The following is a 27926-nucleotide window of genomic DNA, read 5'->3' on the forward strand; positions in this document are numbered from 1 at the left end:
TCTCATTTCCTAAGTAAAAAAAAAAAAAGTACTAAGGACCAATTTTTAGTATTCCATGTTAAAAACAGATGGAACACTTTACTGGTATAGAAATCTAATTTTAATCAAGATCTACTCCTCCCAAAACATGCTAAAACTTGGATAATTTATGTATTTGTATTATTTCTCTTTGATATTTTAATAGTGGTGCTAAACAACAATGAAAAAGCCAATAGAAGAAAAAAGTAAATAAGTCCACAAACTAACAACTCACGCCTTAAAATTAGGCATTTGGCCATATATAAATTCAAGGATGAAATCACAGCCACTAATGCCATCAGCATGTCATCAAAACTAAGAATGTAGCACAAGTATGTTATATTGAATCCATGGATGGAAGAAGGTTAAGATTTAGACCAAGCTTGACGACATCTCAAGCTCTCAAGACCTATCCGTGGAAGAAAGTCAACACCACTGCTACTATAGAAAATACTCACGCTTTTCTCTGAGTTCTTAAAACACCATAAAAATTACTTTTTATCTCTTTGTTACTCATAAACTTAACCCATCCTGCAAAATGCCCTGGCTTCAGTAAGTTTTTCTTGCTTGCCGGGCATGGCAAGCTGTCATTACATGGCCCATTGTGTGTCTTTTTGCTTTGCTGGTATTTTTTTTTTTTAATATTTCCTGATATATGTATATATTTTTTGTATTATCTGCTGAACTGTCTCCAGAAGAATCCATTTTTTATTTGTAATTTTTGGTAGGTTATTGATAAAGGAGCCCTGGTAGCTAAGTGGTTAAGAGCTTGGCTGCTAACCAAAAGGCTGGCAGTTTGAATCCACCAGCTGCCCCTTGGGAACCCTATAGGGCAGTTCTACTCTGTCCTATGGGGTTGCTATGAGTCGAAATTGACTGGACAGCAACGGGTTTGGTTTTGTTTGGTTTTTGCTTTTTGATAAAGGAAATCAATGTCTACTCTTGGTGTGTCTCCCGCAACTTTTGCTCATGCTCATATATAGTGCTTTGCATATTGCTGGTTAACGTGGCCAATTTTTTTTCTGTTCAGGCAATGCCTTGTAAACCCAGAATACCAGCATTTGAATACACAGGTCCACCGTATATCCTTCATATTCATTTGAATGAAGGTTTTATTTCCTAATGCTTTCAAAATGGCCCATTGTCTGACATTAATTAGCCCACTGTCCTGCCCTGTTTAGAGAACTGAACTGCATTTCCAGTGCCTTCCATGTTCCCCACCCAACCACCTGCTCCTTCACAACTGCAGAAATTTAAAAAAAAAAAAAAAAAGGAAACCCACTGCAAGCAACTTATTTTTTCAGCTGTTCTAATGGTTCTGAATTTTTTTTTTAATGTCATGAAATTTTAAATATTTCCTGGTGGTGAATTCTTTCACACAGCTTGCAAAAATAATCAAATTTTGCAGAGAAACAGCCATGGCAAGCCCATCTGGCATGCCTGAAATTCTCCACAAATTCTGTTCTGGCCAAAGTGTACGGGACCATTTATCAACGTGCATCCCAGCGGCTCCTGTTGTTCTAACTTAGCTACATAAACACAAATGACATTCCAAAGGCACATCAAGACGCAGGGGTAAAAATGCGCTTCATTTTTGTACCTTAGGCACAGAAATAACTTTCTCATGGAAACAGCCTGGATGTAATTTTGTGCCAAGTAGGAGAGTTTTAACAGTCAAATTTCAAGAAACTGTCAGAAAGTTGGAATTCAGTAACCATGTGAGCCTTCCAAAAGACATAAAATAATTCATATGTCAGAAATTTAAAACACTTGGAATCATATTTTTTAAAAATTTGAAGTTTACAATAAAGATGTAAGAAAGACCTAAGTCTATCCATTAATTTTTATTAACTAGTTATTTTAATTGCAAAGTAGTACATGGTAAAAATTTCAAAGAGTACAAGAGAGTATAAGTAAAAATTAGAAGTACTCCAACCTCTCCTACCCGATCCCTTTGTTCTACTTCCCAGAAGTCACCACCCTTGAGCTTCATGTGTATTCTTCCAGAAATTTCCTACATTTTATTAGAGAGAAATGAAGTTGTTGGAGCAACACCCTAATGAACATCAAAATCTATGCTGCTATTTACCTGTAATATTACATAAATGCAAAAATTAATATTTTCCTGGTCAATTCCTTTCCCTGAGAGAGAATTTAACTATGGCTTTTAGTCTTTATTTTACCACTATGTATTCGTAGGCCTTAAGTAGATCCCTTAATCCTTTTATGGCTTAATTTTATCTCAATTACGTACAGGCATACCTCATTTTATTAAACTTCAGAGATACTGCGTTTTTTACAAATTGAAGGTTTATGGCAACCTTGCATTAAGCAAGTCTATCGGCGCCATTTTTTCAATAGCATATGCTCACCTCGTGTCTTTGTGTCACATTTTGGTAATTCTCCAATATTTCTAACTTTTTCATTATTATTATGTCTATTATGATGATCGGAGCCCTGCTGATGCAGTGGTTAAGAGTGGCTGCTAACCAAAAGGTTAGTTAGCAGTGGCTGCTAACCAAAAGGTCAGCAGTTTGAATCCACCAGATGCTCCTTGGAAACCCTATGAGGCAGTTCTACTCTGTCCTATAGGGTCACTAGGAGTCGGAATTCACTAGATGGCCATAGGTTTGGTTTTGACTTTGGTTTATTATGGTGCTCAGTGATCTTTGATCTTACTATTGTAATTGTTTTGGAGCACCACAAGCCACGCCCATATAAAATGTCAAACTTCATACATAAATGTGGTGCGTGTTCTGACTGCTCCACCGATCTGTTGTGGGTGCCCTCCCCTTCTCCCTCCCATCTGTCTCCCTCTCCTCCAGCCTCCCTATTCCCTGAGACATGACAGTATTGAAACTAGGCCAGTTAATAACCCTACAATGGCCTCTAAGTGTTCAAATGAAAGGAAGATTCATAAGCCTCTCATTCTAAATCAAAAGCTAGAAATGATTAAGCTTAGTAAGAAAGGCATGTCAAAATCCCAGATAGGCTGAAAGCTAGGCCTCTTGCACCAAACACTTAGCCAAGTTGTGAATGCAAAGGAAAAATTCTTGAAGGAAATTAAAAATGCTACTCCAGTGAACACGTGAATGACAAAGAAAGCGAAACAGCCTTATTGCTAATGCAAAGTACTGGTGGTCTGGATAGAAGATCAAACCAGCCACAACATTCCTTTAAGCCAAATCCTAATCCAGAGCAAGACCCTAAATCTCAATTCTGTGAAGGCCGAGAAAGGTGAAGAAACTGCAGAAGAAAAGTTTGAAGCTAGCAGAGGTCGGTTCATGAAGTCTGAGGAAAGGAGCCATCTCCATAACATAAAAGTGCGAGGTGGAGCAGCAGGGGCTGCTGTAGACGCTGCAGCAAGTCACCCAGACGGTCTGGCTGAGATCACTGATGAAGGCGGCCACACTAAACAACGGATTTTCTGTGTAGACAAAACAGCCTTATATTGGAAGAAGATTCCATCTAGGACTTCTACAGCTAGGAAGAAGTCGATGCCTGGCTTCAAAACTTCAAAAGACAAGCTGACTCTCCAATGCAGCTCGTGATTTTACGTTGAAGCCAATGCTCATTTACCATTCTGAAAATCCTAGGGCCCTTAAGAATTATGCTAAATCTACTCCGCAGCTCTAAAATTGGAACAACAAAGCCTGGATGACAGCACATTGCTTACAACGCAGTTTACTGAATATTTTAAGCCCACTGTTAAGCTCTTCTGCTCAAAAAAAAAAAAAAGATTCCTTCCAAAATATTACTGCTCATTGACAATGCACCCAAAAGCTCTGATGAAGATGTACAAGGAGATTGATGTTGTTTTCATGCCTGCTAACACAGCATCGCAGCATCTATTCTGTAGCCCATGGATCAAGGAGTAATTTCAACTTTCAGATCTTATTATTTAAGAAGTACATTTCAAATGGCTCTAGTTGCCGTAAATAGTGATTCCTCTGATGGATCTGGGCAAGGTAAATTGGAAACCCTCTGGAAAGGATTCACCTTCCTAGATGCCATTTAGAACATTCGTGATTCACGGGAGAAGGTCAGAATATCAACATTAGCAGGAGTTTGGAAGAAGTTGATTCCAACATCATGGATGACTCTGAAGGATTCAAGACTTCAGTGGAGAAAGTAACCACAGACATGGTGGAAATAGTAAGGGAACTAGAAGTGGAGCCTAAAGACATGACTGAATTGCTGCAATCTCATGATAAAAGTTTAACAGATGACGAGTTGCTTCTTATGGATGAGCAAAGAAAGTAGTTTCTTGAGGTGGAATCTATTTCTGGTGAAGATGCTGTGAACATTGTTGAAATGACATCAAAGGATCATATTACATAATTATTACATAAACTTAGTTGATAAAACAATATCAACTAATAAAGAATATTACATAAACTTAGTTGATAAAACAGCGGTAGGGTTTGAGAGGAATTGACTCCAATTTTGGAAGGACTTCTACTGTGGGTAAAATGCTATCAAACAGCGTCGCATGCTACAGAGAAATCTTTCGTGGAAGGTAGAGTCAATTGACGGGACAAATTTCATTATTGTCTTGTTTTAAGAAATTGCCACGCCACCCCAACCTTTAGCAACCACCACCCTGATCCATCAGCAGCCATCAACATCCACCAGCAAAAAGATTACGAAGCACTGAAGGCTCAGATGATTGTTAGCATATTTTAGCAATAAAGTATTTTTTTAATTAAGGTATGTACATTTTTTTAGACATAACGCCGTAGCACGCTTGACTACTGTATAGTGTAAACATAACTTTTTTATGCACTGTGAAACCAAAGACATTCGTGTGACTCACTTTGTTGCATATTCGCTTCATTGGGGTAGTCTGAACTGAACCCGCAAAGTCTCCGAGGTATGCCTGTAATATCTACTGTCTCCAGAGGCTGGTGAATGAAGACAAGGTGGACAAAACCTCAAGGAGCTCTTTATTTGTAAGAGAAGCCTCCTATAACCCAGACTTTGCAGACACAAGCTAAATGTATTCTGTATAAATGTTTCAACTATATCTTCCTCAAGTAAAAATTTTATCAGCCTTAGAATTATGCCTGTACAATATACTATTAAATTAAGTCATTTTAGAAGGTAGGTTTTTTTTTTTTCTTTTGTAAATAGAGTAGTCAGAAAGAGGCGTGCCAGCCCCTTCTTTACACACTGTATCAGCAGGAGGGTGATAAAGAAGAAAAGGAAAAGCTTTGCTTCAGTGGAACTCCTGGGACAGGTGGCCAGCAGCCCTCAGCACCTAGGGGGCAACTATCAGCCCTCACCAGGCACCAAAATGATGCCAAATAGAGGTGGATATAAGTGTCACCAGCTGGCCTCCTGAAATCCCACCCGCAAAGAGTATATACAGCCAGTCCCCCATCAGGGAGCCCTACCCAACTAAAAGAGCAACACACCTACTTACCTTCCTTGACCCCTCATTTTCAGCACCAGATTAAGTTTCCTAGAGCGCCACTTTTATCATGTCTCAAACAGCTCAGGAAGGTCCAAAGGACCATTGCCTGCTACAGGACGAAGTCCAAATTCCCTGTATAATCTGGCCCCTGCACACCCCTCCAGCCGCTCCTCAGTCTTCTTACTTCCTGCTTGTGTTCCCATGTCTTTGACATTGCTGTGCCACACATTCCAGCCTTTGTTTTTCTCTCCGACCACAGTGCCTCTTGCCCTACCTGCCTTCTAATTTCCTTTCAGCCTGCAAAACTGACTGTTGACCTGCATTATGATATGTTTGGTCACATTCCCCCAAAACAGTAAGGCATGCCCCTTATCCCCTGTCTCTGCTACCTGCCCTAAAGAGTGGTTAGAGTAGATCTAGGCTGGCATCCAGGCTGTATCACTTAATAGCTTTGAGACTTTGGACAAATCCTTTATACTGTCCATTAGTTTCCTAATCTATAAACTAGTGATAATAGCTTATGACAATCCATCTCATTGGTTAATTGTGAGAGTTTAATAAGATAAAAGAGGGCAGTGGTGGTTCAGTGGTAGAATTCTCACCTTCCATGTGGCAGACTCAGGTTCAATTCCAGGCCAATACACCTCATGCATTGCCACCGCTCATCTGTTGGTGAAGGCTTGAGTGTTGCTATGATGCTGAACGGGTTTCAGAACGCTTACAGTCTAAGATGGACTAGGAAGAAAGGTCTAGCAATCTACTTCCAAAAATCAGCCAATGAAAACCTTATGGATCACAGCAGTCCAATTTGCAGCCCGTCATGGGAATGGTACAGGACTAGGTTGCATTTTGTTCAATTGTGCATGGGTTGCCATAAATCAGGTTTAACTTGACAGCACCTAACAACGATGAGATAATATGTGTAAAGCATTTAGTCCAGTGCAGAGTAAATAAAGCACACAAACATTAGTTGTTGTTAAAAATGATGCAACTCAGACACACACGATGGCGTTAGTAAAGTGCCTGACACAGAGTCTGACATGCAGTAGGTATTCAGGAAATGTTAGACCTCCAAGTACTTATTTTTATTATTGCAATAATTACATATATTATATATTTATGCAACTGTCTTCCCTGTGAAACTGTACACTGAAATTACCATATAGAGAAATTACCATAATCCTGGGATAAACCCACAATACATTTTTTTTTATTATTAACTTTTATTGAGCTTCAAGTGAACGTTTACAAATCAAGTCAGTCTGTCACATATAAGTTTATATACATCTTACTCCTTACTCCCGCTTGCTCTCCCCCTAATGAGTCAGCCCTTCCAGTCTCTCCTTTCGTGACAATTTTGCCAGCTTCCCACTCTCTCTATCCTCCCATCCCCCCTCCAGACAGGAGATGCCAACACAGTCTCAAGTGTCCACCTGATATAATTAGCTCACTCTTCATCAGCGTCTCTCTCCCACCCGCTGACCAGTCCCTTTCATGTCTGATGAGTTGTCTTCGGGGATGATTCCTGTCCTGGGCCAACAGAAGGTCTGGGGAGCATGGCCGCCGGGATTCCTCTAGTCTCAGTCAGACCATTAAGTCTGGTCTTTTTATGAGAATTCGGGGTCTGCATCCCACTGATCTTCTGCTCCCTCAGGGGTCCTCTGCTGTGCTCCCTGCCAGGGCAGTCATCGGTTGTGGCCGGGCACCAACTAGTTCTTCTGGTCTCAGGATGATGTAGGTCTCTGGTTCATGTGGCCCTTTCTGTCTCTTGGGCTCTTAGTTGCCGTGGGACCTTGGTGTTCTTCATTCTCCTTTGCTCCAGGTGGGTTGAGACCAACTGATGCATCTTAGATGGCCGCTTGTTAGCATTTAAGACCCCAGACGCCACATTTCAAAGTGGGATGCAGAATGTTTTCATAATGGAATTATTTTGCCAATCCACGATACATTTCTATTTCATCAAATCAGCCAGACTTCTGCTCTGACAAACCACTTGCTCGTTATTACAGTACTTGAAAAAGGGCTGTGCTTTCCCACCTCTGCATTTGATTTCCAAAGTTCCTCATTCCTAGGAACCTCCTTTCTCCCCCCTGCATCCTTCATCCTTCAGCACCCAGTTCAAACCCTCCATGCGCTGACCACCCTTTTCTGACTTGCAGAGTATGTAGAGCATGAGCCACTCACCTGGAAACCAGACAAGGACTGCTCTGTACCATGAGCTCCTTTTCCCAGGGTATGTCTGTATCAGCTACTTAGTGCTTTATAAGAAACAGCCCCAAACCTTAGTAGACTATACCAACGATGACTTATTGCTCACAATTTTGTGTGTTGGCTGGAAGTTCCTTTGCTGGTTTTCGAACCAGGGCTTACTCATGCATTCAGCTGGAGGCTCAGTCAGCTAAGATAGAAGGTCCAAGATGGCCTCCATCACGTCTGGCAGTTGGTGGCAGCCGTGTCAGCAGGAGCACCTCAATTCTCTTCCGCATGGTCACTCATCCTCCGGGGGCTTTCTTATGAAGAGTCATAGGTTAGCTTCGGGCAGGTGAAAGTGAGAGCAGAAAATCCTCTTGAGGCTGAGATTCTGGAACTTCTGCAATATTACTTCCACCGCATTCTATTGGCCAAAGCAAATTACAAGGCCAGCCCAGATTCAGGTACAGAGAAATAGACTCCACATCTTGATGGGAGGAGCTGCAAAGAATTTGTGGCCATATTTAATCTACCCAAAGTAGATTCTATTATAGGCCCTTTGCATCTTTTCTAGCACCTGCAGTGTCAAGCACCATGCCTTGCGTACTAGAGGTGCCCAATAAATATCTGTGTTTTGATTGAGGGATTAGTGTAGAGGACTTATTATGTCATTGAAAGCGGAAGGAGCATTAACTTAGGAGTCACAGAATCTTGCATTTAAATTCTAGTTCTGTAATTTACCAAATGAATGACCTTGGGCACGTTACTTAACTTCTCTGATGCTTCTTGTTGTTGCTATCTGCTGTTGAGTCAGCCCCCAACTCATGGCAACCCCATGCACAACAGAACACGGATCGTTGTGATCCATAAGTCCCTGATGCTTAGTTTCCTCTTTTATAAAACTGAGATGACGATATCTACTTTATAATAAGATAACATTATATAAAACACCTGGCACATAGTAGATGCTCATAACTGTAATTGCTGTTCCTTATGGGGTATTTTTGTTATTTATGATTAAATTAAGGAGCCCTGGTAGTGCAATGGTTAAATGCTTGACTAATGGCTGAAAAGCTGGCAGTTCAAACCCATCCAGTGGCTCTGCAGGAGAAAGACCTGGCAATCTGTCCCTGTAACGATTACAGCCCAGGAAGCCCTGTGAGGCAGCTCTACACTGTCGCATGAGCTGGCTAGGATCAGAGTCGGCTTGACAGCGTACAACAGCAGCAGCATAATGAAATTTCCATGTCATTCAGATAAGTGATCCATAAACCAAAACCTATTTTAAACCTTGCAAAAATAGTTAAGATGTATTAGAACATGTTTGGCACAGTTTAATCACGGACCAAAATTTCACACCAGTCAGAATGTCCCTGGCTCTACTACACACTTGTCATGTTACTATTAAATCATTCAAGAATCTAATTAAATCATCTAATTCTCTATGCCCATTTCCTGCTGGGGAGGAAGATGTTCCAGCCTAACATGAGTGCCCATTTAAAGGCTAACTGCGTAGCATTTGGTATTAACTTTAATTCTTTTCAACGTTAGAGAAAAAAATCATATGGGCTATTCTGAGTCTAAATTCACTTATTAAAATGTGAGGTTATAATGTTCAATATAATATCGTCATAGTTAAAATGACAACGTGAAATTAAATATATAAAGTACTATGAACTCCTTGAGAGACACCAGGTATTCACAAGTGGCTATAATTATTATTATTTAATCATTAATATTTTTAAGTTTAAGAAGATACTTTCTAAACTGCATAATTAGAATTAAAAAAATACATTATATAGCAGTGTGGAATATCTTATGCTAATCAGAGATGTCTTCCCCAGCATATTTCAATATATTCCTTCAACTAGATTGGCACCTAAAATATTATTATAGGGTCATAAAAGTGACTATGAATGCGCTCAAAAGGGTAATTCCTAATCTTATCACTTTATTGCCTTGGTGGCCTATTAGTTCAAATTAACTCATTTTCATGGAGGGGCTTTTGGGGCAGCTGTGAGGCTGCTGTGTTAGCTACAGGAAGTTGCAGGCTGGCAAATTTCATTCAAATATAAACCTCTTAATTTGGCTACCTGGCATTGCAGGATCCTGTTGTTTGCAGTATGCAAAATAAAATTATATACCATCTTACGTGGTCAAATGTTAAGAGCTCTTCAACATTAATTTCAATATTTATTTCTGGAGGATTCGTATGGCGAGAGGCAACTGTGTGGATATAATATCTTGAGCAAGGAAGAAAGAAATGTGAGTTTTCCTAACATGTGGGAGATGACAGCTAGTGTGAATAGTGGAGGCTCACATTTCAGCCTATCTTTCTCAACCTATAAAATCTGGGAAAAGGATGGAAGAAGTAAATGTCAGCTCTGAAATCAGTCCAGTGAAATCCTTCCCAGTTCCAATGTAGACACTTTAGAATTCTTTCATGTTCCATGAGATGACTGAAGTGGCACTATCATTACTTTTCATATTTATCCATCCAAATATTTCCAAAGCCACCATAGAGGGGGCAGCACTAATTAGACGGAGTATACAGGTTGAACCATATGAAATTGCCATTTTTGTAGCCCCAAAATAAGCAAATATGGTGGAAATGTTCTACATTGTGATTGTGGTGGCAGGTACACAAGTATATGCAATTGTCAAAATTTATTAAATTGTACACTTTTTTTAGTACACTTAAAATTGGTGAATTTTATCGTATGTAAATTATACACTTAAAATTGGTGGATTTTATCATATGTAAATTATACATCAATAAAACTAACAAAGAATACTTGCTGAAGAATTTAGGAAGAAAATATATATATATATATACACACAGAACAAATTGCCTTCAAGCACACTCCTACTCATGGAGACCCCATGTGTCAGAGCAGAACTGTGATCCACAGGGTTTACAGTGACTGATTTTCCAGAAATGGATCACCCAGCCTTTCTTTCAAAGCTTCTCTGGGTGGACTAGAAATTCCAACCTTTTGGTTAGCAGCCGAGCATGTTAACTGTTTGCACCACCCCCAGAGATATTCTCTCTCTGTCTGTCTTCATATATAGGTATGCATATAGATACATAGATATAGACATAGACAAAGATGGGTGGATGGATGGGTGGGTGGATGGGTGGATGGATGGATGGATGGATGGATGGATGGATGGATGGATGGATGGATGGGTGGGTGGGTGGGTGGGTGGATGGATGGATGGATGGATGGATGGATGGATGGATGGATGGATGGATAGTTGGATAAGTATCCCAGACACACCTGACCCTCTTTGTGAGAGCATAAGTAATTATACAATCTCTCTGGATGCCTGAGTCCGTTTATACTAAAAGAAAAACTGTACTGCTTTGCTACTTTTATTTTTGAGTTACTGAACTGCTCGGAAAGCAGTATGGTGTGGTGGTTAGAAATAGGCTCTGAAATCAGAAAAGTTCATGTCTGATTCCACCCACTGTCATCCCCAGCTTGCCCACCATCTGCAGCACCCCAACCAACTCCACCTTAGAGGGGAACTTGGGTTATACTCTCTGTGCTTCAGTTTCCTCATCAGTAAAATAAGAATAATGTTACTTATCTTCTGGGGCTATTATGAGAATAAAAGACATAATATATATAATACATTTGACCATGTGCCTAACAGTGTGCTTATGAAAATACTACAAGAAAGTGCTTATGAAGTATTTATATGATAATTTAAATCTTCAACACTCTGGGGTGAGGGTGACATGGGCGGTTGGGGAGAAGACTGAGCTGAAACCAAGGTATTGAATGATGAGGAGGTAAGCACACTACAAAGGAAAGTTCCCCTGGGAAAAAAAAAAAGGGTCAAATGTGGCTTTAGTCCTTGAGTTTTTGACGAGCTTGGGTAGTTGAACTTAGGACTCCAGGATTAATCTGGTGAACCTGGGAGGGAGCAGGATCCCAAGAGATATAAACACAAATCCTCTAGAGAAAGGCAACCTCGATTTAGGACCTCATATTTTTACAAATTATGGTTAACCAGCTATGAGCTTCAATCAAAGATTACCAAATGTATAAGAAAACAAACCACCTTGGATGAGTCAGTGTAAACATTAAACTACCAGGACTTCAGATATTAGAATTATCAGATACATAACATAAAATAACTTAATGACTAATAAGTACTTAACAACAACAACAAAAAAAAGGCTATCAAAAATTATCAAGCAGATTAAAAAGGATCAAATGGGATTTACACAAATTAAAAAACATAGCAATTGTTGATTTAAGAAAACACTCAATGTATGAGTTAAACAGCAAATTAACTACTGTTGAAGAAAGAACTAGTGAACTGAATGCAGATCAGAAGATGTGCCCAAAATATAGAACCAAGTCTCACAGAGATAGAAAAAATAAAAAGAGGTTAAGAGATACAGCAGATAAAAGATCTGAAATACACCTATAGGGAGTTCCAGGAGAAGATGATAGAATAGAGGTAAGACAATACTTGAAGAGATGAGAACTGACAATTTTCCAGAACTTATAAAAAAATAAGTTCATAAAGCATATCCTAAACTAATTAGGATAAATAAGAAGAAAGCTACCTCTAGATAAAATGAGATGGAACTTGAAGAACCTTAAAGAAAAAAAAGAGTATATTAACAGCAACCAGAGAGAAAATAAAAACTGCCTACAAAGAATAGCTATAAGATAAATTACAGACTTCTCAACAGCAACCAAGGAAGCCAAAAGACAATGGAATAATATCTTCAAAGTGCTGAGAGGATAATAATTATAAAGCTACAATTGTGTACTCAAAAATACCATATCTCAATTACACAATCAAAAGAAATGATATTTTCAAACAAATACTGAAACAGTTCATCACAAACACCACCTACACTAAAGGAATTTTCTAAAGGATTACTTTACCCAAAACCAAACCAAACCCACTGCCGTCGAGTCGGTTCCAACTCATAGAAGGAAAATGAATCCAGAAGGAAAAATTGAAATGGAAGAAGGAAGGGTAAGCAAAGAAAATGGTGAACATGTAAGTAAACCCAACACAAATTTACTTAATAAAATAATGATGGTGATGATGATGATGTCTAATATGTGAAGTTTTAATTAAGAGAACTGAGCTAAAATACTAGAAAAGCATATATGCATGTAAATTTGGAGAGGTGCTAAGAGTTAATGTTCTAAAATTCTTGTCTGTCCAGAGGAAGGTTTAAGATACTGTTTGTGGACTTAGTCAAACATGCATGGTAAAAATTTTATGGGTAACCACTAAAAAATGGAAATAGAGTATATAACTTCCAAAGCAACTACAGTACAGGGAAAATTTATATAGGAGAAACAAACAACAGATTTCTCTCCCTCAAATAATAAAAGCAACTAGACTTATAATTATGTAATTTCTGTGGAGTTTTGGGTATTTGAATTGGAATACAGTGCTGGCCATTCTATAGTAATAATTAAACAGGAACAGAAGAGGAAGGAGGAGTGTAGAAGATGCTAAGGGTTATTCCCTATATAGAAAATAATGTATAGCAGAGATATCAAAATGTGAAGGGGCTGAGTCAGCCACAGTGGCATAACTTGGCTTTATCCTGCCTTGGACAGAGGCAGGAGGTAGAGCTAGGGCAGTCAATGAATGGGTGGCTGAGAGTTGCTGAGGGCAGAATTGGGTGCTGATACTGATGTTCATCCAATTGGATATGTGTGCTGTCTCTCACAGAAGCTTTGGCCAAAGGAGTTTAAGGGGAGCAGGGAGGGAAAGAAGCTGGGGGAAGAGCAATGGGACATCTCCTTAGGCAGTACCCAGGACAGCTACCACCTTGCCACACCGTACTTACACAGAGAAAGAGGCTGAAGCAGAAGCCAGAGGGTATAGGTGTTGGCACAGGCCTTTAAGGAAAGACTCAGCCAAGCCAGAGAATAACACTTGATGACGTGGCCCTGACAACACCAGATAATATTCCCAAGCAGCCATGCTTTTGTGGTTTAATCATTGCCTCCTTTTCTTTCCATACAAGATGTTAGGAGACCCTGATCTGCACCCACCTCTGACCTCTTCATCCCCAAGAGTTACCTTCTGCCACTTAAAAGTGATGACTTGTTAAGCAGAAAACACAAATCAGAGCATGTTCAGAGGAATTTATCACAGATTTGGAGAGACATGAAAATACATCTTAATAATAGTTAACACTTAAATACTCTTTACTTCTTGCAGGAAATATTCTAAGTACTCGATATATATGATCTCATTTTGTCTTCACATGCTCAAGATAACACAGCTAATAGAGGCAGAGCTGGGATTCAAAGACAAGCATTATGGACCCAGAGTCTTCGTTTTAAACAATGTGCTACTTCTCAGTGGTTGGAGGGCATTTTACCTGGAGAAGATAGGATTCAAGGTTGGGAAATGATGGGTTGTCTTTTAAATATTTGAAAGGCTGTATGTGGAAGAAGGATTAAATTTATCCTGTATGGACCAGTGAGATTATAATTACGAAAGTGACTTTTTTCAGCTGAAGGTAGAAAGAATTTTATAAGAGTCAAAGTTCCCAAAGAAGAAATGGGTTTTCTCAGAGGGTGCCTAGTTCTCCACTACTGGTTAGAGAGAGAATTTAAACATTGAATGTGTAGTTGAATGAGATGCATGTAAAATCTTATCCAATTCCAAGATTCTATAGGACTGTGAGAGTCAGAGCAAAGAACTCAGATTCCAAGAACTGGATATTTACGGCAATTAACTTTAATAATGGCTACAGTTTCCATTTACTTTGCTCCTGGGCACCTTGAAGCCAGAATTTGCATTTGTGTACTTTTACTCTTCCCTATTCCTCTTCATCTGGATACTCCCTACCTACCCTTCCTTCAAAGGCCAGCTTAAACATCACCTCCTCCAAGGATTCCCAACCCCATCCCCACCTACCACCAGCCTAGGTGCCCCACATCACCCCATCCTTCCTGACCATGCCACTTCTCGCACCATAGTGAATTGTCTGTGTCCTTCTCACTCACCTCCCAACCCCCGTGCTCACTAGACTGTAGGGTCTTTGAGGACTGTACCTTTATTCTGCATATTTTTATTGTGTCTCTTATGAGCCACACACTTTTCTGGGAACTGAAATCCATCCACAGTCAACATTGCTACCCTTATGGAACTGCAATTCTACATGAAGACAGACAATACAAAAGCAGCTGTTCTTTGTTGAAGTCAAATGTCAAGCATGAAGAGATTACATCTTTATTATACAGATACATACATATCATATATATAATACTATGTTATTATTATTGTATCCCCCACATCTCTGTCAGTTTGTCATACTGTGGGGGCTTGTGTGTTGCTGTGATGCTGGAAGCTATGCCACCAGTATTCAGATACCAGCAGGGTCACCCATGGAGGACAGGCTTCAGCTGAGCTTCCAGACTAAGACAGACCAGGAAAAAGAACCCGGCAGTTTACTCCTGAAAAGCATTAGCCAGTGAAAACCTTACGAATAGCAGCAGAACATTGTCTGATGTAGTGCTGGAAGATGAGCCCCCCAGGTTGGAAGGCACTCAAAAGATGACTGGGGAAAAGCTGCCTCCTTGCAGTAGAGTCGACCTTAAGGATGTGCATGGAGTAAAGCTTTTGGGACCTTCATTTGCTGATGTGGCACAACTCAAAATGAGAAGAAACAGAAGCAAACATTCATTAATAATCAGAACCTGGAATGTACGAAGTTTGAATCTAAGAAAATTGGAAATCGTCAAAAACTAAATGGAACGCATAAACATTGATATCCCAGGAGTTAGTGAGCTGAAATGGACTGGTATTGGCCATTTTGGATTGGACAATCATATAGTCTACTATCCTGGGAATGACAGCTTGAAGAGGAATGGTGCTGCATTCATCGTTAAAAAGAACGTTTCAAGATCTATCCTGAAGTACAACTCTGTCAGTGATAGGATAATATCCATACGCCTACAAGAAAGAAGAGTTAATACCACTATTATTCGAATTTACGCACCAACCACTAGGGCCAAAGATGAAGAAATAGAAGATTTTTATCAACTGCTGAAGTCTGCAATTGATCGAACATACAATCAAGATGTGTTTATAATTACCGGCGATTGGAATGCAAAAGTTGGAAACAAAGAAGAAGGATCAGTAGTTGGAAAATATAGTCTTGGTGATAGAAACAATGCCAGAGATCAAATGACAGAATTTTGCAAGACCAAAGACTTCTTCATTGGAAATACCTTCTTTCACCAACATAAACGGTGACCATACACATGGACCTAGCCAGATGGAACACACAGAAATCAAATCGACTACATCTGTGGAAAGAGACGGTGGAAAAGCTCAATACCATCAGTCAGAACAAGGCCAGGGGCCGACTGTAGAACAGACCATCAATTCCTCATATGCAAGTTCAAGCTGAAACTGAACAAAATCAGAGCAAGTCCATGAGAGCCAAAATACGGCCTTGAATATATCCCACCTGAATTTAGAGACCATCTGAAGAATAGATTTGACACACTGAACACTAGTGACCAAAGACCAGACGAGTTGTGGAATGACATCAAGGATATCATACATGAAGAAAGCAAGAGGTCACTGAAAAGACAGGAAAGAAAGAAAAGACCAAGATGGATGTAAGAGGAGACTCTGAAACTTGCTCTCAAACGTCGAGAAGCTAAAGCAAAAGGAAGAATTGATGAAGTAAAAGAACTGAACAGAAGATTTCAAAGGGCGTCTCGAGAAGACAAAGTAAAGTATTATAATGACATGTGCAAAGAGCTGGAGATGGAAAACCAAAAGGGAAGAACATGTTTGGCATTTCTCAAGCTGAAAGAACTGAAGAAAAAATTCAAGCCTCAAGTTGCAATAGTGAAGGATTCCATGGGGAAAATATTAAACGATGCAGGAAGCATCAAAAGAAGATGGAAGGAAGACACAGAGTCATTATACCAAAAAGAATTAGTCAATGTTCAACCATTTCAAGAGGTGGCATATGATCAGGAACAGATGGTACTGAAGGAAGAAGTCCAAGCTGCTCTGAAGGCATTGGCGAAAAACAAGGCTCCAGGAATTGATGGAATATCAATTGAGATGTTTCAACAAACAGATGCAGCATTGGAGGTACTCACTCATCTATGCCAAGAAACATGGAAGACAGCTTCCTGGCCAACTGACTGGAAGAGATCCATATTTATGCCTATTCCCGAGAAAGGTGATGCAACCGAATGTGGAAATTATAGAACAATATCATTAATATCACATGCAAGCAAAATTTTGCTGAAGATCATTCAAAAATGGTTGCAGCAGTATATCAACAGGGAACTGCCAGAAATTCAGGCCAGTTTCAGAAGAGGACACAGAACCAGGGATATCAATGCTGATGTCAGATGGATCCTGGCTGAAAGCAGAGAATACCAGAAGGATGTTTACCTGTGTTTTATTGACTATGCAAAGGCATTCGACTGTGTGGATCATAACAAACTACAGATAACATTGTGAAGAATGGGAATTCCAGAACACTTACTTGTGCTCATGAGAAACCTTTACATAGATCAAGAGGCGGTTGTTCGGACACAACAAGGGGATACTGATTGGTTTAAAGTCAGGAAAGGTGTGCATCAGGGTTGTATTCTTTCACCATACCTATCTAATCTGTACGCTGAGCAAATAATATGAGAAGCTGGACTATATGAAGAAGAATGGGGCATCAGGATTGGAGGAAGACTCATTAACAACCTGTGTTATGCAGATGACGCAACCTTGCTTGCTGAAAGTAAAGAGGGCTTGAAGCACTTACTAATGAAGATCAAAGACCACAGCCTTCGGTAGGGATTACACCTCAACATAAAGAAAACAAAAATCCTCACAACTGGACCAATGAGCAATGGTAAATGGCGAAAAGATTGAAGTTGTCAAGGATTTCATTTTACTTGGATCCACAATCAACAGCCATGGAAGCAGCAGTCAAGAAATCAAAAGACACATTGCATTGGGTAAATCTGCTGCAAAGGACCTCTTCAAAGTGTTGAACAGCAAAGATGTCACCTTGAAGACCAAGGTGCGCCTGGCCCAAGCCATGGTATTTTCAATCGCATCATATGTATGTGAAAACTGGACAATGAATAAGGAAGACCGAAGAAGAATTGATGCCTTTGAATTGTGGTGTTGGCAAAGAATATTGAATATACCATGGACTGCCAAAAGAACGAACAAACCTGTCTTGGAAGAAGTGCAGCCAGAATGGTCCTTAGAGGCAAGGATGGCGAGACTGCGTCTCACATACTTGGGACGTGTTGTCAGGAGGGATCAGTCCCTGGAGAAGGACATCATGCTTGGCAGAGTACAGGGCCAGCCGAAAAGAGGAAGACCCTCAACGAGGTGGATTGACACAGTGGCTGCAACAATGAGCTCAAGCATAACAACGATTGTGAGGATGGCTCAGGACCGGGCAGTGTTTCGTTCTGTTGTGCATAGGGTCACTACGAGTCGGAATTGACTCAACAGCACCTAACAACAACAACAACGATAATATATATAATATGCCCACTGCCACCCGCTGCCGTCGAATTGATTCTGACTCATAGCGACCCTATAGGACAGAGTAGAACTGCCCCACATCGTTTCCAAGGAGTGCCTGGTGGATGTGAACTGCTGCCTTTGGTTAGCAGCCATAGCTCTTAACCACTATGCCACCAATGTTTTCATATATAATAATATATATAAAAAAAAACTTATTATATAATGTATATATATAGTATTATATACCAAAAAAAAAGTTGTCATAGGTAGAACTACCTCATAGGGTTTCCAAGGAGCACCTGGTAGACTCAAACTGCCGACCTCTTGGTCAAATTGCCAACCTATGTATAATAATATATATATAATAAAACTCGAAGAAAACCCATTGCCATCTAGTCTCTTTCAACTCATATGTATTTGCATAATGTTTATATAATTAAATGTATGCTGTTGTTGTTAGGTGCTGTTGAGTGGGTTCTGACTCATAGCAGCCCTATGTACAATAGAATGAAACACTGCCTGGTCCCGTGCCATCCGCACAATCCTTACTATGCTTGAGCCCACTGTTGCAGCCACTGCATCAGTCTATCTCATTGAGGGTCTTCCTCTGTTATGCTGACCCTTTACTTTACCAAGCATGGTGTGCTTCTCCAGGGACTGGTCCCTCCTGATAACATGTCCAAAGTATTTGAGACGGAGTCTCACCATCCTTGCTTCTAAGGAACATCCTGGCTATACTTTTTCCATGACAGATTTGTTCGTTCTTTTGGCAGTCCATGGTATAGTCAATATTCTTCATCAATGCCATAATTCAAAGTCCTCAATTCTTCAGTCTTCCTTTTTCATTGTCCTAATGTATTTTTTTAATGTATTTATAAAGTGTATATTTATATATAAATATTATTCATGTATATAAATATATACAGGCATACTCATTTTATTGCACTTCACTTTATTTCACTTCACAGATACTGTTGTTTTTTACAGATTGAAGGTTTGTGGCAACCCTGAGTCGAGCAAGTCTACCGGTGCCATTTTTTGAACAGCACGTGCTCACTTCATGTCTTTGTGCCACATTTTGATAATTCTCGCAATATTTCAAACTTTGTCATTATTATTATATCTGTTATTGTGATATGTGATCAGTGATCTTCGATGTTACTCTTGTAATTTGCTTTGAGATGCCATGAACCCTGCCTATATAAGACAGTGATTTTAATAAACGTTTTGTGTGTTCCGACAGTTCCACTGACCGGCCATTTCCCCATCTCTGTCCCTTGCCTCCACCCTCCCTATTCCCTGAGACACAACAGTATTGAAATTAGGCCAGTTGATAATCCTACAATGGCCTTTAAGTGTTCAAGTGGTCAGAAGAGTGGCACGTTTCTCACTTTAAAACAAAAGCTAGAAATGGTTAAGCTTAGTGAAGAATGCATGTCGAAAGCCGAGAAAGGCCAAAAGCTAGGCCTCTTTCGCCAGTTAGCCAAGTTGTGAATGCAAAGGAAAAATTCTTGAAGGAAATTAAAAATGCTACTCCAGTGAACACGTGAATGACAAAGAAAGCGAAACAGCCTTATTGCTAATGCAAAGTATTGGTGGTCTGGATAGAAGATCAAACCAGCCACAACATTCCTTTAAGCCAAATCCTAATCCAGAGCAAGACCCTAAATCTCAATTCTGTGAAGGCCGAGAAAGGTGAAGAAACTGCAGAAGAAAAGTTTGAAGCTAGCAGAGGTCGGTTCATGAAGTCTGAGGAAAGGAGCCATCACCATAACATAAAAGTGCGAGGTGGAGCAGCAGGGGCTGCCGTAGACGCTGTAGCAAGTCACCCAGACGGTCTGGCTGAGATCACTGATGAAGACGGCCACACTAAACAACGGATTTTCTGTGTAGACAAAACAGCGTTATATTGGAAGAAGATTCCATCTGGGACTTTCATAGCTAGACAGAAGTCAATGCCTGGCTTCAAAGCTTCAAAGGACAGGCTGACTCTCTTGTTAGGGGCTAACGCAGCTGGTGACTTTAGGTTGAAGCCAATGCTCATTTACCATTCTGAAAATCCTAGGTCCCTTAAGAATTATGCTAAATCTACTTTGCCTGTGCTCTGTAACTGGAACAACAAAGCCTGATGACAGCACATCCATTTACAACATGATTTACTGAATATTTTAAGCCCACTGTTGAGACCTACTGCTCAGAAAAAAAGATTCCTTTCAAAATATTCCTGCTCATTGACAGTGCACCTGGTCACCCAAGAACTCTAAGGAGATGTGCAAGGAGATGAATGTCATGTTCATGCCTGCTGACACAACGTCCATTCTGCAGCCCATGGATCAAGGGGTAATTTTGACTTTCAAGTCTTGTTATTTAAGAAATATGTTCTGTAAGGCTATAGCTGCCGCAGACAGGGATTCCTCTGACAGACCTTCACAAAGTAAACTGAAAACTTTCTGGAGGGGATTCATCATTCTCGATGCCATAAAGAACATTCACGATTCGTGGGAGGAGGTCAAAATATCGACATTAACAGAAGTCTGGAAGAAGTTGATTCCAACCCTTGAGGATGACTTTGAGGGGTTCGATACTTCAGCAGAGGGAGTAACTGCAGATGTGGTGGAAACAGCAAGAGAGCTAGAACTAGAAGTGAAGCCTGAAGATGTGACTGCATTCTTGCAATCTCGTGATAGAACTTTAACAGATGAGGAGTTGCTTCTCACGGATGAGCAAACAAAGTGGTTTGTTGAGATAGAATCTACTCCTAGTGAAGATGCTGTAAACATTATTGAAATAACCACGAAGGATTGAGAACCTTACATAAGCTTAGCTGGTAAAGCGGCAGCAGGGTTGCGAGGATTGTCTCCAGTTTTGAAAGGACTTCTACTGTGGGTAAAATGCTGTCAAACAGCGTCGCAAGCTGCAGGGAAATCCTCTGTGAAAGGAAGAGTCAACTGATGCAGCAGACTTCAGTGCTGTCTTACTTTAAGAAGTTGCCAAGCCAACCCAGCCTTCAGCAGCCTGATCCATCAGCAACCATCAACATCAAGGCAAGAACCTCCATCAGCAAAAAGATTAGGACTTGCTGAAGGCTCAGATGGTGGTTAGCGTATTTTAGCAATAAAGTATTTTTTAATTAATGTATGTACATTTTTTAAAGATATAATGATGTTGCACACTTAACAGACTACAGTATTGTGTAAACATAACTTTCGTGTGCACTGGGAAACCAAAAATCTCATGTGACTTGCTTTTTTGCGATATTTGCTTTATCGCAGTGGTCTGGAACCAAACCCGCAATATCTCGTAGGTATGCCTGATGATTAAACCAAACAATACAGAACAATGAATAAATTCTTCAATTTCATGTAGCCAGTACTTTTTGGCATATTTTACAATTATCTATTAGGTTGGTGTGTTCTGCCACTTTTAAAACTTTCTTCCCTGGTATTTGAATTTCCACTCTCAGTTGACCTCCCCCACCCCCACCCAAGCAAACCACCAAATAATATTTCTGAGTACCAGAAAACGAGGGTTGTAAAATGTATTCCTGACTTTTTTTTTTTTTTTAATTCAAACTTGCAACTAAAGAAGAAAACATTTCCCTCTCTTTGCCTTCCAGGGCAGTGCCAGTTCTTCTCAGTCTCCATTTGTCCAGATGCCAGGTGAGTACTTTCATCCAATGAGCAATTCATTAAATCCCTTTTGAATTTAAATTGGGCATTTGGGCTTCTATTCTTATATAACAGCCTTCTGGCACTAAAATAAATTTGCTCAGTTGGCTGTCAAAAATATGGAAAGGACAAATGCCAAGTTGTCTATATTTTTACAATTTAAAAAATATATATGTCAAATAATAATAATAATTTTTAAAACACAAAATCAGTGAAGACAAACCTTATTCAATCATTCCAGAATTTAGAATTCAGTCTGTCTTGAATGCAGCCTTTTTAATTCCTTGCCTAGCGGATGCTTATTAGGCAAAGACAATAGCAATCATTTAAAAAAAAAAAAGTTTAAAGTTGTGACTCCATGATCCAATAGATAGGTTATACTCCTGCCTTAAAGCAGAAAGGCAAAGAGAACTGAGCACAGAGGGGGGCTACCATTTCTTGGATGCTCACCCTGTGTCAGGTACTTAGTATTCAATTCAATGTATGTGACTCATTAAATACTCCTGTGGAAATGGAAAAATGGCCTTTTTAATAATAGTGTTGAGTGCTCTTGTATACACACACACACACACACACACACACACACACGGGATAGCTCCCAGATCTCAAACTCAGAAGTGGCACAGGCCATCTCTACAGTTTTATTACTGTCTTCTCTAGTCATCAAGTGCTGCTCTAAGAGAAACACCATAAATGGATGGCTTTAACAAACAGAACTGTATTTTCTCACAAGGTGTCAGTTCCAGAGGAAGGCTTTCTTTTTCAGCTCTGGAGGAAGGTTCTTGTCATCAATCTTTCTCTGGGCTAGGAGCTTCTCCACCCAGGACCCCCAGGCCCAAATGACACGCTCTGCTCCCGGGGCTGCTTTCTTGGTGGTCTGAGGTCCCCCCTCTTGGCTGGCTTCCCTTGCCTTTTATCTCTTGTAAGATAAAAGGTGGTACAGGCCACACTCCAGGGTAACTACCCTTACATTGGATCAGGGAGGGTCACATGCTTTAGTAATCCTGTTAAAATCCAACCCTAATCCTCTTTAACATAAAATTACAATCACAAAATGAAAGACAACCACACAGTACTGGGAATCATGGCCTAACCAAGTTGACACATATTTTGGGGGGACACAATTCAATCCATAACAATTACCTTCAGGAGGAGACAAGCAAAGGAATAAAACCTATACAAGCCATGTGTCTCAATATCTCTATTTTGTATTTTCTGGTTGCTTCTGCTCCGTACTATAGAGGAAAATTTCTGCAACTTCCCTTTCTCCCTTCTCTTCTTTTTCTCCTCTTTTTAAGGAGAAAAATACGTGCGTAAGAGAGTAGAGGTCTTTTGTTCATAGTTGTTTTTATTTGGAAACTTCTGTTCTCAGTGTAGACCTGAATACATCACATGAAACAGAACCTTATTCATTGATTTTCGTTCCCACTTGCACAGACTTTCTTTTCCTGGGAAGTGTGCTCATGATGAAAACTCCAACTGCAGCCTCCAAATGCATGAGAGGTTAGAGTCCAGGGCTGTGGGATTTCAGATGAGTGTGGAAGGAGCAGAATCGTTGGACAGGTTTCTACAGGGAAGCTCGATTTCGTCTTCTAACGGTATATTTACATGTAGTTATCGAACACAATAGTCTTCTACTGGGTTTGCGGAAAACGTATGACAAAAGCTCTGCCTCCATGGAGTTTGCAGGTGGATTGGAAAGATGGTTGTGTAACTCAGGTGAAAGCGTAGTGGGCTGCATGTGAATTTTTGCTTCGTGTGGTGAGGACCAAAGTCCTGAATGTTTAGAGTTATCTCTGAGTCATGATGACAAGGGAAAGGTGTCTTGACGAGTCTCCCTTCTCTCCCTGTGTAAGAGTGGGTAGGTGCGAAAGGGCCAAGCTCAGAGTGGTCCTCTGTGGTTGGAGGGAACGTCAGGAAGACAAGCACTTTCAGCTTCTTCCCACTCAGCCCTTCTGTAGCCTCAGGGTGTTTTTCTCAGCTAATTAGAGTCTATGCCTCTAAGGACATTATAAATGATAATGTGTTTCCTGCTATAACAAAATTACCGGGTCAGAAAGTGTTTAGCAAACACATATCTTCTCTTTTGGAACCATGCACTGGCCCTACCTGGAGTAATACTCTTCTCAGTTTCAGCTTCTTTCCCTGTTTTCCACCAAGGGAAGCTTTCTGTACCAGGCACACTCTTCCTAAGCTTTCAGGGCCCTGATGAGTTGAGTGTGGGATTCAGTATGGCCACAAGAGGGCAGCAAATAACACAAGACTCTTCAAAGCCAGACAACACATTTTCCGTGGTTCTCTAACTTGACTGCACAGAAGCCACACCGTCTCAAAGCAAGCCATTTGTCCAATTGTGCTAGGTGCAAGATTGTGTTAAAGGTCAGTATACAAAGTACAAGATAGTACAGCCTGCCTCTGATTTGAGACGGGGTTATAGGTATCACCTTACCTAGGGATACCGTATCTCAGACAACAACAACAACAACGCCTTCTGGAATGTTCCATGGCCCAGAAGAAGCCAGTTGTTAACAATCTTGTGTATACGGAGGCATAACTCAGATGCTGTAAAAAAGATGCTTCATTAGATAAAATGTAAATACCAAAGGTTTTCTTTACTTCTCTCTTAAATCCAGCCTCTCACTAGCACAGTGCCTGACACAAAGCAATTCACAATTAATGTATGCCGAGTGAGTGAATGATTGAACAGTTATCGTGCCATCTAAAACGAACCCTTCCCCAAAGGCAGAGTGAACTTTGAACATATTAACTACTTGGACTGGAACAGTTGAAAGACGTAATGCAATTGGAGACACCTTTCTACTTAAATTTTAGCCCTGATATCAGGCATCCATAATCCTACTTCTCACAGGGAGAAACTCGGCTGCAACAGCAATGCCTTCACCTCACTATGAGAGATTTTTTGCTCATTTGTTTTTCATTTGGCAACAGGTTCTCCAGTGATGTCAGGTTACTATGGTGTCAGAAGATCTTTCTTATCTGACTCAGATTTCCACAACACTAAACAGTTTTCAAATGACGTCTACACCTCAAGTGTGGCTAAACCCTTTTCCTGCGAGTCCTCCACAGGGCAGAGCTATCCCGGCCTGCTGGAATCCTACTTCCCGGAGCCCTACGGAGACTACCGCCCCCCAGCCCTGACTCCCAATACCGGCTCCATGTTCAGCGCCTCACCCCTGCCTCCGCTCCTGCCGCCACCCTTCCCCGGTGACCCCACACACTTTGTATTTGTGAGTATGTGGAAATTCCATTTTAAGGAGAAACGTAAGGTCGGGGCTCACCGGGATCTGGCTGGGGCCCACGCACTCGGCAACCAGACTGAAGCCGATTTGGCTCCCTCTGGAGCCCCCTGAAGCCCCCTGGAGCTGCTCTGCAGCTGCCCCTACAGATGCTACCCCCGCCAATCCTCCAGGATACAGGCAGAAGGGAGTTTTCCTCAAAGATCCGTCAGTCACAACAGCAAGAGGGTTTACCCAGTGGTTTGGACTGGGAGGACCCACCAGAACAGGTAGCAAATGAAACTATTAAGCCAGAATTTGTAGCCATTTTGTTAATACTCTACTTATTTTGCCAGGTGTTTCACCGCCCTGTTAGGTCAAGGTCCTCATCATTTCCCCAGTGCATAAGCAAAGAGTCGGAATCAACTAGAGGGCACTGGGTTTGGTTTTTGTTGTTGTTGTTGTTATAAGCAAAGAGCATTGAAGTTACGTTTTAGACATACCTAGGTGGTAATCTCCCAGGACAGGCACATCTGCCCCCCTCCCCCGCAAATCAGGCTTTTCTTGCCCTCCCCAACCCCTGCCTACCTCTTCCTCACAATATTTCTACCCTAGGGAGCTCCAAAGAGGTCCCTTCATAAAACTGCCCCATAAGGTTTCCAAGGAGTGGCTGGTGGATTCGTACTGCTGACTTTTGGTTAGCAGCTGAGCTCTTAACTACTGAGCCACCAGGGCTCCACCCTTCTTACAGAGAAGTGTAGTCTTCACCCCAAAGGAATGGATCTCTAAATATAAAATTTAAGACACAGAGTGAGGATTAACATTATCAAGTACCTACTCTGCACCAGGAGATTTTATGCACCTTCAGTCACTTAACCCTAACAACTCAGGTTATAGCAATTAAAGCTCCGTTTTACAGATGTACAAAGTGAGGTGCCCAGATATCAAGAAGATAGTAAGTGGTATGGCCGTAAATTGAGCCCAGATCTTTCCAGCTCCAGAAGCCTCTTTTTGCTCACTGTGGGCAGGTTAGTTTTTCTGACCTACTTAGATGCTCACCGGTCAGTTGGAAACCTACCTCTTCCATGAGTGGGCCAGGAGCTGGCCTTCCCCACCATGGGAATGGCATTACAGGGCCTGGAGTACTGTGAGGTTCAAAGAAGAATGCAAGACATATTGCACTATAAACAGTAAAATGCTGCATAAATGTTCATTTTATTGTGGTCATATCAGCATTTCATTTATTTAATGTTGTTTTCAGGGAAAAGGGATCATAATATGTATAATACCAAAAAACTAGTCACCACTGAGTCAGTTCCAACTTATGGCAACTCCATGTGTGTCAGAGGAGAACTGTGCTCCATAGGGTTTTCAATGGCTGAATTGTCAAAAGTAGATTGCCAGGCCTTTCCTTGGGGGCACCTCTGAAAGGACTCAAACCTCCAACCTTTTGGTTAGCAGCTGAGCACATCAACAGTTTGCACCACCCAGGGACTCTCTTGATGACTACTGTTGTTGTTGTCAGGTGCTGTCAAGTCAGTTCCAACTCATGGCAACCCCACGTGTGTCAGGGTAGAACGCTCCATAGGTTTTTTCAGTGACTGATTTTTTGGAAGTAGATCCTCAGGCCTTTCTTCCCAGGAGCCTCTGGGTGGATTCCAGCTGCCAACCTTTCAGTTCACCATTTGTACCACCCAGGGACTTCCTTAATATATTTATTTAAAAAAAAATTAAAAAACAAAAAACCATGGGGTCGAGTGGATTCCAACTCGTAGCGACCCTCTAGGATAGAGTAGAACTGCCCCATAAGTTTTCCAAGGAGCAGCTGATGGATTCAAACTCTCCATCTTTTGGTTAGTAGCCAAGCTCTTAACCACTGTACCACCATAATTCTAGAGTAGGAAGAGAACTAAAGCTTTCGCTGCTGGTGTCAAAATCCAGAAAGAAAGGCTGCCTGGTAACTAGGCTTTGTGAGAGCACACAAAGCCTACTTTGGAAGCCATGGTCCCATAGCAGCCTATATTGGGGTAGGAATCTCTCCTAACCAGAGTATCGCCTGTGAATAACCCCAGTGACCTTTCCATTCTCCCCAGAGGGACTCGTGGGAGCAGACGGTGACTGACAGTCTCAGCCAGCCAGACCCCATGCCTGCAGATGTCCCGCAGACCTTGCCGTCCAGCACCAGTTGCCTGCCGCAGCTGGAGCCAGGGAGCACTGTCCAGCACAGGAGCTCAAACTGGGGGGCTGCCCTGGCTGGGGCTCAGCCTTACTCGCTTCATGGGCTGGAAGAGCTGCACCACACACCAGGGTACCCCACCCCACCCCCCTACCCTTTCACCCCTTTCATGACTGTTGCAAATGACCTAACCCCAAAGGCCGTGCCACTCTCCACGGATGAGGCGGCAGAAGCCCCTTCTCTTCACGACCCTTCTCCATGGATGAAAGAAGATGGAGGCCTGGTGTGGGGGCTGTATGAATGCCATCGAGCCTACTGAGGGGCTGGACAAAAGGACTTCTACTGTGCTTTCCTTTAGGTTGGGTTCTGTATTCCACAGATTGTTTGAGGTGTGTCGGTGTGTTGAGAACTGGATTTTCAGGATAAGCTATAATGCCACCCTTTGTTAGTGGACAATGGCATTTATTTGTAATCCTCCCCACCACCACCTACCTGAAATATAACACAATGTTAATTAAATATCACGGACCAAATTCTAGAAACCACCTTACCGTGAGGTCTCTTTGGAACGTTAGTAACCCATTACTTTCTGAATCTTCTGTTAGCCTCAAAGTGTCAGTTTTTTGTTGTTGTTGTTGTTATTTGTTTTGGCACTGATATTTTTCATGAAATTACATTAAAAAGTTATGCAGATCATAATATAT

At 41.1% G+C, this 27926-nt stretch overlaps 1 protein-coding gene across 1 annotated transcript in view; it reads left to right on the forward strand.

The window, feature by feature from the left end:
• Positions 1-27741, forward strand: part of POU2AF2 (POU class 2 homeobox associating factor 2) — a gene marked incomplete at its 5' end in the record, with an annotated part of 41775 nt that extends 14034 nt beyond the window's left edge. The window contains 3 exon segments of the mRNA XM_023554714.2: positions 21759-21801; positions 24760-25058; positions 27140-27741. Of these exon segments, the coding sequence (XP_023410482.2) occupies positions 21759-21801; positions 24760-25058; positions 27140-27541 (744 nt within the window).
• Positions 27742-27926: the final 185 nt, after the last annotated feature.

This window comes from Loxodonta africana, chromosome 7 (assembly GCF_030014295.1).
Source record: "Loxodonta africana isolate mLoxAfr1 chromosome 7, mLoxAfr1.hap2, whole genome shotgun sequence".
In the NCBI taxonomy this organism is placed as follows: domain Eukaryota; kingdom Metazoa; phylum Chordata; class Mammalia; order Proboscidea; family Elephantidae; genus Loxodonta; species Loxodonta africana.